Source organism: Triturus cristatus, chromosome 5_2, assembly GCF_964204655.1.
Source record: "Triturus cristatus chromosome 5_2, aTriCri1.1, whole genome shotgun sequence".
NCBI lineage: Eukaryota > Metazoa > Chordata > Amphibia > Caudata > Salamandridae > Triturus > Triturus cristatus.
In genome coordinates, this window is record NC_140588.1 from 25,622,142 (window position 1) to 25,635,628 (window position 13,487).

At 45.6% G+C, this 13,487-nt stretch overlaps 1 protein-coding gene across 1 annotated transcript in view; it reads left to right on the forward strand.

The window, feature by feature from the left end:
• The window catches only part of ERP44 (endoplasmic reticulum protein 44), a 557,683-nt gene that overhangs the window by 155,505 nt on the left and 388,691 nt on the right, over window positions 1-13,487 (forward strand). Inside the window, exon 4 of the mRNA XM_085606779.1 lies at window positions 9,883-9,998. Coding sequence (XP_085462905.1) covers window positions 9,883-9,998 — 116 coding nt within the window. The remainder of the gene's footprint in view (window positions 1-9,882; window positions 9,999-13,487) is intronic.

A 13,487-nucleotide genomic window follows, 5' to 3' on the forward strand; every position in this document is an offset into this window, starting at 1 on the left:
ATGTTTTGTATAACTGTTTGCACGTTTCAGGTTGGTCTGCACCTTTTTATACATTGCTTGTAGATTCCTCATTTGTGACAAAACAGTTGGTTGATTGATAACATCACTGGGAATGGACAGTGGTAGTATTTTAGCATGAAATCCATTGTTGGCCCTGTGGAACTGTGCCAAGCGTTATTATAGGACAGTTCTGCTAACCACAATAAAGACACCCATGAGTCGCTTGCTTCTTTGGAAAAACAACAAAGTTATTTCTTTTTTTTTTTTTCCCAAGACCTTTATTGCAGACTTACATATTACACAGCTTCCAGCCTACAACCCCTCGGGCCGGCCGCGGAGGATGTACACTGCCTTCAGTCGTAAATCACACAGCCCTGTGCCGTCAACCCGGGGGTACGGCGGCGGTAGAGGGTACAAGTGTCTCACTGTGTACAGATGGATAATGCAGGACTCGTTTTCCTCTTTTTCCAACCATAAAACATAAGCATACTGCCAAAATGGCGTAAAGGCGCCTAACAGTCGAACTGCCCCCCCCACCCCCCAGTTAACGAAACAAGGTCATCACGTTCAGCACCATAAATCGCCTACGTACCGGTGGTGCGACCTCCGCATCACACTCTTTAGCTCCCGGGGCCACATTACGTTGGGGTTTTACAGATCCCCTGCGCCTTCCTGCCCAACGGGAGGGGGCTCGCAGATGCCCCCCCTGAACTCATTCCAATTGGACCACACTTCAATCCCCTTCCGGGGGCACCCTCTCGTTATATACACAGTCTTTTCATGCAGCATACACCAGTCCATGTCGCTGTGCCAATCCGACACTTTGGGCGGGAGAGGACTGCCCCATAGCCTGGCAATGTTCCTTTTTGCCACCATTTGTCCGAGCGTCACCCAGAGCCTCCCTTTCGGTGACAGGTCCGTTGGCTCCCATATATTGAGGAGGCACCTCTTGGCCTCCGGGCGAATTCCCACCTCCCATACCTCCTCCATACAATGCACCACCCTTCTCCAGTACCGTTGAATCTTAGGGCAATCCCACAACACATGGAAGAAGGTACCCGTTCCACCACATCCCCTCCTACAGCGCACTGAGTCCGCCCTCCCCATCATGTGTAGCCTAGTGCAGGAGATGTACACTCTGTGCAAGATCTTAAGTTGGATAAGTCGTAGCCGGGCTGATATCGTGACCTCGCGGGGGGATCAAAGGTATTTCTTGAGGGTCTGATTTAACCTTTCTGTTTGCCTGTCCGTCTGCAGGTGAAAGCTAGTAGACGTGGCTACTTCCACTTGAAGGGCCTTGCACCACATTCGCCAGAATCTCGCAATGAATTGTAGCTTTCTGTCACACAATTACCCTCGAAGCCCGTGTAACCTGACTACATGGGATAGTAGTAAATGAGCGGTCTGTCCTGCTGTGGGTAGGTTTTTGCAAGGAATTAAATTTCCCATTTTAGTGAGACTGTCTACCACAACCAGTATGGTGTTGCATCCCTGATCCATTGGCAGGCCCAGAACGAAATCCATGCATATGGGTTGCCAAGGTTGTGAAGGTGTGGGCATTGGAATCAGCTTACCTTTAGACCTAGAATGTTCTCCTTTTGCACGAGCACATGTTTCACATTGCGACACATGATCCCACCAGAACTGTCTCTGTAGCAGTTGCAGGGTTTTCATGCCCACTGGATGGCCGGCTAAGATGGAGTCATGACACTATTTGAAGGCCTTTAGCCTGAGTTCTTGTGAAGGTAAGTATAGTCTATTCCTCAAAAAAGGCAATCCGTGTTTGAGCGCTCGCTGTAGGTCCTGATCTGCCCATCTCTGCCACCAAGCAAGGGATCTATGAGTTTTGACTTGATCCAAGAAACTCTCCAGCGTGATAGAGCACACCACCTTTTCAGGACTAACGATAGCTTCAGTAATGCCTTTTCTAGGCCCAGAGATATCTTATTGTCGAGACAGTGTATCTGCTTTTCTGTTTTCCGAGCCAGGCCAAAAAGTAACCTCCAAGTCAAACTCTGCGAAAAACAACATTCATCGCATCTGTCTTTGAGTGAGTTGCCTGGCAGTTTTCATGTACTGTAGGTTTCTGTGGTCTGTGTAGACAGTGACTGGATGGAGCGCCCCCACAGGTAGTGCCTCCACTTTTGAAAAGCCTTCTTTATGGACAACAATTCTTTTTCGGCCACAGTTTAGTTAATCTCAGCAGCATTTAGTTTCCTGGACAAAAAGGCAACAGGTTGTAACTGTCCTGTATGTTTATTTCTTTGGGACAGGACTGCCCTCACCGCGATGGCTGATGCATCGGCCTCTACAATGAATGGAATCTCAGTTTGGGGATGTTGCAAAATGGGTGCAGTGGTAAATGCCCTTTTTAGATAGTTGAAGGCTTCCATAGCCTCTGTATTCCAACAGAAAGGCATTCCCTTTCTCAACAGCTGTGTGATAGGAGAGACCAGATGAGAAAAGTGAGAGATGAATCTCCGATAGTAATTGGAGAAACCCAAAAAGCATTGTACATCCCTCACATTCTTCGGAACAGGCCACTCCTGAACCGCCTTCACTTTCCTCTTAGCCATGCTTAGTCCTGAGGGGCTCAATATAACACCCAAGAATTCCACCTCCTCCACATGAAACTCACATTTGTTTAACTTGCAAAACAAACTATGCTCTTGCAGCTTCTGTAGTATCAGACACTTGTTTCACGTGTGTTTCCAAATTGGTGGAGTATATCAGGATGTTGTCTATGTAAACAACCACAAACCTGTCTACATTGTCTTTTAATACGAAGTTTAAAAAGAATTGAAAGGCCGCCAGGGTATTACAGAGCCCGAACGACATAACCAGATATTCAAACAACCCATAACGTGTCTTGAAAGACGTCTTCCACTCATTCCCCTCACTTATCCGCACCAAATGCTAAGCTCCTCTTAGGTCAAGCCTGGTGTGAATGGTGGCTTCCCTCACCTGATCCAGCAGTACGGGGATGAGTGGAAGAGGGTATCTATTCCTCACCGTGTTCTTGTTCAACATGCGGTAGTCTATGAAAATCCTTAACTCTCCATTAGCTATAGCTATGAAGAAGAGTAGCGAAGCTGCAGGTGAGCGAGAGGGTCTGATAAACCCTATGGCTATGTAATGGTCTAGGTATTCATGTAAATGTTTGGTCTTGGGTTCAGACAATACATAGACTCTACATGAAGGAATGGTTGCTCCCACGATCAGGTCTAGCTGGCAGTCGTAGTCACGGTGTGGAGTTAGGATTTCCGCCTTGGCCTCGCTAAAAACGTCCCGATATCTTTCATAAACTGAGGGAAGTACAGTCTCTTTTACCGCTGCCGTAGCAATTTGGAACATCTGTGTCAGAGGTAAGGTGTGGGTACTGTGTTCTTGCATACAATTCAGCCTACACTCTTCGGACTGAAAATACCACTTCTTCTTTTTCCAATCGATAGTGGGGTTATGTTGCCACAGCCAAGGCATACCCAATATTACCTCATACTGGGGTGCTTCAATAATATTTAAAGTTATCTCTTCTACATGATCTTGGTCCCCCCCCCCCCTTTTCGAATCAACCCTACTTTCTCGGTTTGTTCAGTGATAGGACGTGAGCTGGAGAAATTCACGGTGAAAATAATTTGTCCAGAGTTGAGCCTAGGCGATTTGTCCCCTATACTTGTTTTTTTGTTTCTTTTTTCCTTTAGAAAAACTACTGGAAAACAGAAAAATACAGTTGAGCGCATTAGGTCTCCTTGTGTGCATGTAATATGTGCGTATTTTAAAGCAGAGACACCTATGAGTAGAGATTCCAGCCCTGAAGAAGGCCCCAGACCCGTAAGGGCTCGAGTTGTGGGCCGAAACATGTTGGCATTCAGATGCGGTAAAATCTGAATTAATAGTGTTCAGAAAAAAAAAACTTTTTGTATCACGTTTTTATCCAGTACCCCAGATAGCCCAAAATAAACACATTGTTTGGGTATACCTGTAGGTATTTTTAAATATCACTTACCTGGTTCCCTGCATGGCCAGAAAAAACTTTATATAAGAACTCCCATAACATCTTTTGGTTGAGTTCGCCCAGGTAGTACCATCTTACCTGGGTGTGGAAAGACGCCTATGATGAAGCATGTCCCGATAAGTGAGTGAGGCGTCTTCTCCAATATCTTTGGATATCCCATCATCCGAAGACAGCTGGAGGCCTAACATTGGACCTCAGTGGCATTCTCCCCCCCCCCCCCCCCCCTTATTTTGCACCCTCTTCCCACCTTGTTTGTATGTCCTTTTCCTTTCAGCCTGAATATCCAGAACGGATACACAGACACCATCAGTTGCCTTTCTGGGATGTGATTGTACTTGGGAGATTGCAACTGACCTGCTTCTCTTGCTCTCTTTTGTGGATAAGGGATTGTGATCTTCTGACAGTCAAGTGCGGGCATGAAAATGTTGTCAGTTCGGGCATGGGTGTGGTGTGCTGCAGAGGTATGGGTGAATTGTTTGCTGTGGGAGTGCCAAATTCTCCAGGTGTCATAAATTTGTAGGGTACTTGCCCAGTTTGCTAGGCGTTTGGCGTGCGGGGTTCTTGCGGCAGAGGGAGCGCTCGTAGTGTCATGGTCTGGGTGTATTACCGCGTTAAAGTCCCCTCCAATTATTGTCATCGCAGGGGGGTAGAGAAGCAATAAGGTCTGCAGTGCGTTTCAGAGTCAATGTGAGCATCGGTGGAGGAGAATATATGGAGACTCGGTTAAGAGCGCTTACCCCGATATTTCCACTCAGGGCCATGAAACATCCCTGAGGATCGGTAGTGGCCAGTGTGAGTACAAAAGGGAGATTGCGCCGCTGGAGAATTGCCACACCCCGTGATCCCCGGGCAAACCCTGAGTGTCAAATTCTGTAATAGCCATATCTTGCAAGAAAGGGGCAATTGTTGCCCATGAGGTGGGTCTCTTGAAGTAGGAGTATGTCGGACACCTGGCGCTGGGCGCATCGCAGTACTGCTGTCCGCTTGACCCTATTGAGTAGTCCGTTGACATTCCATGATAATACACGGAGAGCATCTCCGTCGTTCCGTGTATTAGTCACGGTGGCTGTAGGTGCACTGTGGGGCCTGGGCTGGATACGAGATTGGTTATGGTTTATAGAGGGTGCAAGGCAATAACTGTAGTATCGTACTGTGGGTGATTTATATGACTGTCCTGTTGCTGAGTAGCAATGCTGTTGTAGTGACGTACTGTGGGTGATTTATATGACTGTCCTGTTGCTGAGTAGCAATGCTGTTGGAGTGAACGAAATACAACAACAAAAACTCGGGACAATGGTCCCAACCCCCCTCCCTTCCCCCTCCCCCCACCCTATACTTCGAGACCAGAAGCATCTGTCCCAGTTAAACCAGATTGGCTGACCAAACTAGAACGTTTGGGTTTGGAGTTGCGTGGGCGACCCCTACATAAGGATGCTTATCACAATATGGAAGGTCTATAGATTATGGCGAGATTTGTCCATTTGAGAATGTTTCTGTTGATGGTTCATTGGACAGCCAGGTGTTGGTTGGGGGGTTGGCCCAGGCCAGTCGCCCCGCATCGGACCACAAGACCAACTTCTTCGCTGCAGCCTCACTGTCCAGGTCCAGATCACTATCTACTGGGCCTCTCCAATCCCTCTGGCCTCCACGTGCCGCCTGGCCGCCTCAGCACGTGCCGGGCTTCGAGTGCTGCGCAGCGCCAAGACGATCCGTCACCCCGGGTCCCTCCTGGTGGGGGTCTAGGTTGCCAGGTAATATGCGAGAGGGCGTAGGGTCGCATAGGCCTCCGCAGGTCCGCTGGGCACAGCCCCTTAGTCAGGAATGAGGTCCCTAGGGCCTGGTCCCCAGAGGTCGCTCCTGTCAAATCAACTTTGATCAGGCCCTTCTGCGTGCCCCGCCTCGGATTGCTCCCCAGCGGTCCCGGCTTAGCCCCTGAGGCCTTCTCGTGTCCCCCCCCCCCCCCCACTTCTCGGTGTCACCCACTCGCTCGGTGTCTGTGTGTTGAGTGATGCAGGTGTAGAGGGCCGCACAGGGGAGCCACACCAGCTCAGGCAGTCTGCGTCCCCAAATCAAAAGCCTCTCTTCGACTGCGCCGCCGGAAGGAGCTCGGGCCGCCTCAGCACATTCGTGCCCCGCCCGCAGCCAGCTCACCTTCTCTGCTGCAGCATTATTTTCGGGTGGTAAGCCTGTACCAGTTCTGGGCCACCGCCTCCGCGTCCTGGCAGAACAGCAGTGCAGCGTTGGGACCTTCTATTTGAATGGGTAGGTCCACAGTAGGGCGTCTGCTCTGAACTTCGAGGGTCCGGGGTGCTTCCAATGGGCCGCAGTCCACGCCACTCACCAGTGTCTTGTGGCTTTGCATACAGGCCGCACCGCCATCTTGTGTAGGCTGTCTGGTCCGCTGCTCGGTAAATGCCGCTCTCAGCCGTTCAGCAGTGCCACTTTTTACTAGATCACTCCGTGTCGCACCAGCGGGATGGCGCCAGGCCCCGGGCAACGTTAACCGCGTCGATGGTGAAGGGTACTTGGGCGGATGACTGAGGAGTCCAGAGCCATCTTGACGCTCCAAGCCACGCCCTCGTCGTTTGATTTTAAAACCACATTTTAAAAGATATGACATAAATAGTCATAATGATGCACTTGCACTTTTGTTAAATATGGAATTTTTAGAGGTGGCATGCGCATTGGCAACATTTTTAGGTCTCGCCTAGCGACGCAGCGCGAAGCGCTGTCGCTAGCGAGATATATTGTTGTCAACTTGCCTCGGAAGGGGGCCAGGACATGTGCACGCGCAGAAAGGACTGCAATTGTGAACGCGCCCGTGAACGCGTACCAAGGCGTTTGATTAACTTGCAGGACAGGGGATGTGCAAGTGTATAGCTGGCGCCGCGTTTACGCGTCTGCTGCTTCCTTATACAGCAACTCCCAGGACATTAAATTGGCACGTGTACAACTGGCTTTTGCTAAATAAACACCAGAGATATGCACGCGCCAGCTTCCACCGTACACCCCAGTTACGCTTGGTTGGGCTCACGGTGAAATGTGGGAGAGCCATCGGAAGTGCGGAGACTATCGATTACAGAGCAGACCCCTACTCGGGCAGAACAAGTGCTCAACCCTCACATTAACCCCTCTCTCTCGCGGTCTGCCCCTTCACCCATCATGCTCTGCTGACCTTCACTCCTTACACCCTAGCGCACCCACACAGCTTTGGCAACATGAAGCGTTATGCAAAGGACGTTACACAAATACAGGAGAGATACACATTTGTAGAGCTCTTTTACAGGTGCTGCTGCATTGCAAACCCGCCCCCCGGGCAGGCTGAGCTCCCTCTGGGAGCCCTAGAAGGGGGACGGGCGGTAGGGGAAGAGAGCCCGGCCTTTGTCTCCAGAGGAGAGCCCGGGATCCGAGGCACATCCAGGGGCTGCCAGGGAGCTACGCAGGGGTCCTCCACTTCCAGCGATACAGGCAACTGCACTGCCTCCCTGAGCTCAGAGAAAGACCTCAGGGAGGGGACCAACACAATGAGCTTCGGGGAGGCCATGCGCCACCTGCTGGATTCTGCGGGAAGTGCGGTAGAGAAGCCAGGATGCTTGGGGAGAGAGAGAGCAGAGTATTTCTCCATTACCAGTGGTACAGCAACTACGCCACTTTAGGGCTAGCAGCGACTGGCCTTTCGAAACCTTTCGCAGTGTCCTCGCAAACGAGCACCCAGAGGGCCATGGCAGGAACAAGAAATACATGGCGCTGTTTACCTTTTTGTAGTTTCAATTCCTTGCTCCAGCTCCTCAACATCAGCAAGAGGATATAGAAGCACTAGGAGTGGGATAAGTGATCAACCTTGTGATGTCAAAAAAGATAACAGGGTGCCTGGTGACGTCGCTTCCTATTCACAGCATTTTGATGAATGCTGCAGTTTAAAATATCACCAGCATCTGAATAAAACATTACTTAATTATTGGATTTGTATCAATCGGCTTCATCGCAAAAAATGCAGTGAAGCTACTGACTACGGACAGAGGCAGGGTTGGATTGGGTTCAAAAATCGACTTGGGCACACCAAAAAAAAGCATTAAAAATGCAATAAATCTCGCCTTTCATTAAGTTAAAGCCATTTGCTTTGCTATACAATACCATTACCAAAGCAAATAGCTTTAACTTAATCAAAGGCGAGACCTATTGCATTTTCAATGCTTGTTCAAAATGTTTGGACTAGCCATGCAATGGGTTCAGTTAATTATTTAATGCTGGGGGGCTAGGTGAATGGAGAATATATGTATTAAATGGCGGTGTATTGGTTATTAACCTGGTTTACAAGCAGGAGAGAGAGGTGTGGTGGTCTTCTTTTTTTTTTTTAACCAGAATTTATCTATTTTTAAAATGTATGTTTTAAAGACAAGTGTCTAAACATTAATACAGTTTATACTATTGGTTGGTATTTAAAGGAAAGACTTAAGCATGTTTCTTATTGAGTTGAAATGCTTTTTGACATCATTTTAGTGACTTTGATAGATAAACATTGCAATAGTTATGTTTATGAAAGATTTGTATACGATTATTGATTTAAATTAAAGTTTATCATTTGATAATGGTTTTTATTACAAAGCCAGTTGGCATGCTTTATAGATATTGATGTAGTGACCCCACCGACATATTAAATAGGCTTGCCGTATATATTGATGTGGTGACCGCCCTGACAAAATCTTGCCCTATTTAAAATTACACCCCCTTTTATTGTGAAGTTGCACTTGGTATACAAGGGGATTTGGTGATTATTGGCTTCATGATCCACTGGGGGACAATTTGGTATGAGGTTCAACACAAAGATATTTCCATCCATCCGATGTACATATTTGTAATTTAATGGTGTGTGTGTAATAAATGTACTTTCCTTTATAAAAGATTGGACAATCATTTATTGAGTGGTGGTGTTGCATGCCAGTGAATTAGGATTGCTAGCCCACACCACTTCCCCTGAGTTGGCCTTGGGACTGGGATGTAAGCCCTAAAATGAACCTTACCACTACCCACCCCATAACACTAAATTTGCCCCTACAAGCCTGTACCACCACCCACCCCTAAACCTCTCCTACACACACATTCTCCCTCCCCTCTTATATACTTACCACGCGTGGTAAAGGCATGCATGGTGAAAGCTGTGCCCTTTGGATTGCGCTGCTTCAATACCCTGAGAGAGTCCAGTGCTACAGTGGGCGCTTGGTTCCCAGTAAGGCAACAATTGCAGATGTATTACTTGCGCAAGACTTGCATCTTTTGCAGCTAATATCCCTATTTCTTACACTACTGATTACCTTATTTTCTCCAGCCCATTAACCTTGCTCTACCCCACCTTTTCACACCTCTGCCCTTCCCATTACACTGTCTTTTTTTTCAGTCATCTCAAACTTTTACTACCTCTTAAATGATTCTGGTAAGAAATTGTTTTGGTTTTCAATAAACAAAATCCAGTTATCTGGCACAAGTCGTAGTGTTCTCAGGTGCCGTGTTAACCTAAGTCTCATCTTCTAGCTTTGTCAAAGTCTCTTTTGTTTGAGGGCAAATTGTGTTTTTTATTTGCTTTGATTACTAGTGATGCAGCTAAGATGTTAGGGCAAGGTAGAGAAGTCCGCCTACAATAATGTTTGGTTACCATTAATGCTGCCACAAATTTTCTGACATTTTCTGAAAGATTAACTCTTATAAATGCCAGGTTTGTAGCCTCCTTGTTATAGAAGGTGGCATATCTCATTTGCGATTTAATTTAGAAATGAATAATGGTTAACAATTCAATAAAGTATGATGGTCACTTAACGTTTGTTTAATCGTCTATTTTTCTTTCGTTAATCATATGATCTTTAACTCAAAAGGTGCAGATTCAGTCAGATGTTGCATCCTATTTTTGAGGAAGCCTCCAATGTAATTAAAGAAGAATTTCCAAATAACAACCAAGTATTGTTTGCCAGGGTCGACTGCGATCAACACTGTAAGTGAAACTCCATTTCCAAATTTCAAATCCAAAGGTTTATTTATACTTTTCCTTAAGTTAAACTGTTTGATTTTGCTGTAGTTGTAGAAGGAACATTGTAGTGAAACATACCTTCTGCTGCAGTAGGTTTCACTGATCATTAAATCACAAATATGGGTTTTAAAATGTAGCAGGATTTGGGTGGCAGTGTTGTATTGTATTTTGAGGGTGCAGAGAGCACCTTGCTATGTCGTCATAGTCCATCCATAAAGCAAGAAAGCAGGTTAGAGGCGCAATTTTTCTTACTGTTCATTTTTATTCATGCCTAACCATTGTATGTTAAAAAACAACATATCGTTCACCAATTATTATTAGATTAAATTGTTCATGTCGTTTGAATAGTATGCATTTTAACTATTTTGGCAACAATAATAGCCATCACCTCTTTCCCACTCTTTGAAATCGTGGCACCGTTATTGTGGGCGATATTATTCTTGTTCAGTGTGGCTGTTTTGTGTTAAGTCTGTCCTGTTTTTGGCTCGTCCACATATAAAATATTTTTCTGTTCATCTGTTTGAAATCTATACATCATCAATAAATCTATATTTAGCTTAAACAGCCATAAAAGAATACAAGTAAGAAAACATTCAGTGCATTAAAAACATCACATAAGAGTCTTCTCAATAAGTAGGAAAAGGTGCATTTCTAGTGGACTTCACAGTATCTGAATAGACCTCCAGAATTTCCAGGTAAATTAAAATCCATAACCTTCAAATGAGCACAATACATAAAATCCAGCATCTGGTGACGATGCATAACACCCTTCAGATTTACAAAGACATTATCACAGTATATAAACAATCTAAATATGTTAAAAACAAATCCTAAAATACCAGGGTCTAAGACTCCGTACAAGCGACAGTTTCACTGGGACAGCTCAATGTGTTCTAGTTCATTATTTTTTTCTAATGGCCAAAGATACTTTTATGTAATTTGGATATTTCACTACAAATATCAGGGGGTAGCCAATGATTGCAAATATTTAAAACCATCAACATATGTACAAGGGCGGATTTGCTTTAACAATGGAATTCTAAATTTACTCCTTGCCAACTTATATAAACTGCAAAATAGAATAAAGTGCAGAGTGCTTTGGCTTGTAAGGTTATCACATGGACAAAGAGAGAGATCGTTCGCCCAACCACACTGGCGTGGAAATGCCAGCAAAAAATGCACAATACCTAACTGAAATCTGGTTAGGTAAAATCTAATCTGCGAGTTAGTAGTGAATGTTAAATAATATTGCAATGGTGCAGGGGACAAGTGCATAGGACCGATTTCATCTTGATCAAGATAATGCATGTTTCCCCTTGAGTGTAATGCCTCTTTGATAAAAACGTTTGCGTTCAATGGAATACTGTTAGGGCGATCATAAAAATGCCCAATCCTATTTAATAATATTTTTCTTTCAGGAAACCAAGCCATAGTATTTTTAAAGAGTTGGCCAAGTTTTGACAGTCTCTTATTATTTCTCATGAGAACATTTGTTCTTCAGAAAGTTAAATTTTCGCCAATAAGAATAGAGAGGCACAAGATATACAGTCTTCTAACTGTTCTAGACCCAATTCATCATGACATAGGCGGTTAAGGGCACTATTAGGCGTCATCATAAGCGTTTTAGTGAATTTATTTTCCACTATTTGTAACTGGCATGTATTGTGTACTGGTGTGTATTGTGACGCCACCACACCCCTGCGCCATATGTTGCAATTGACAGGCATTTGACATTGTAAAGCGCAAGTCTTTCCCTCGCAGGCTTATGGCCTAATTTTCAGGCAAAACGAAAAGCCCATCCACCGCCCTAGTTGTATGGTGAGCTCTTGCTGTCACAAGTGGGTCCCAGCTTAGTTTATTGTTAAATAAGTTACCCAAGTACATAACATTCTCAACCTTTTCTATTCTCTTGTCTTAGGGCCGCAGACCATGATATATGATTTAATAAAATTAACTTTAAGATCAAGTGACGTCTTAAAATCAATAAAAGTATCCAGAGAATTCTGAAGGCCATCCGCTGTCGTAGCCATTAGCACTGTGTCATCAGGGTAAGATAACAAAGGGGACAGATTTGCTGCCAATCTTGGGAAAATCCAGATTTCTGTTTAATAGGGAAGCCTCCAGACCATTTGTGTAAATTAAAAACAAAAAGGGGGCTAGGATGCACCCTTGCCGGGCACCCTCTGTTGAAGATATCTGCTCCATTTTTTTCCCCTTGTGTACCATATGTTATGGAGACTGAGGTGTTGAAATATAGCCTATGGATGAGAGACACCAGAGCATGTTCCACCCCCAAACTTTCCAACATCTCCCATAGTTTCTCTCTGTTAACAGTGTCAAAGGCACTAGACAAATCCATGAAGGCCAGGTGGATTGAGCCCTTCCTGGCCTTCACGTATTTGTTAATAAATAAGGACAGGTTTAGGCATTGTTCAGTCGTGCCGAGCCTCTTCCTGAAACCATATTGCGTGTTGAATATCACTCCTGTGGTGGTTGCCCAGGTCTCCAGCCGGGCAAGGACAACTCTACCCAATACCTTGGCAGTGGCATCAATGAACGATATTGGCCTATAACAGGCCTGGTCACTTCTGTTACCTTTTTTAAAAATAGGGACCACTAATGCCTCCTTCCAGGTCACGGGCATTGGGCCAATAATTACTGCCTTAAATACTTTTGTCTGCACGGGTGCCCACAGGTTTGGATTATTTTTAAAAAGGTCAAGGGGGACCTCATCAGGACCTGGTGCTTTCAGGCGGGACCCCAGGGCTAGCGCTTCCTCAACCTCCATTACTGTAATAGATAGACTGAGTTTGGTAGCTGTAACTAGGTCAACAGGCAAGTCCCTTGTGTGTTCCTCAACCCTTTTGTTTTGGGGATTAAAAATAGCATTACAATGAACAACCCAATCATCTCCCAATATCAGTTAATCCATCTGCCTGGTTTCTTCAACAAATAATGGGCGATTTATAATTCCCTAGATTTTTTTTGTATCTCATAGGGCTCCTGCTCTCTCTAGTTCTTCCCACGCTAAACTTCCTAGTTATGCCTTCTTCCCCTCAATTATTGTTTTATATTGAGGCCTTGCCACTTTGATTTGCTCTCTGTTACGGGGGATAAAATGGAGCGCCCTTTTTAAGTCTTTATGGGCCCTAGAACAATCTGAGTTAAAGCACCGAGCCTCCTGGGGTTCCCCAGGCTTGGTGCTCCTTGTCAGCCTCGTGGCTACCTCAGCACATAGTGACCCAAATTCCTGAACAACATCCTCTGGAGGAGAGTCTGTCTTCAGACACCCCATAATTAAATGGGGGTAGCCTTTGACAAATTTGAGGGGATCCATCTTGCCCCAATGCAACCTGACACCCTTGTTCCGCTAGAAATGGATCGGGCGATCAATGCCCTCCCCTACTTGGATCTTTAATTCGAGGGAGACGATAAGGGGGTTATGGTTGCTTA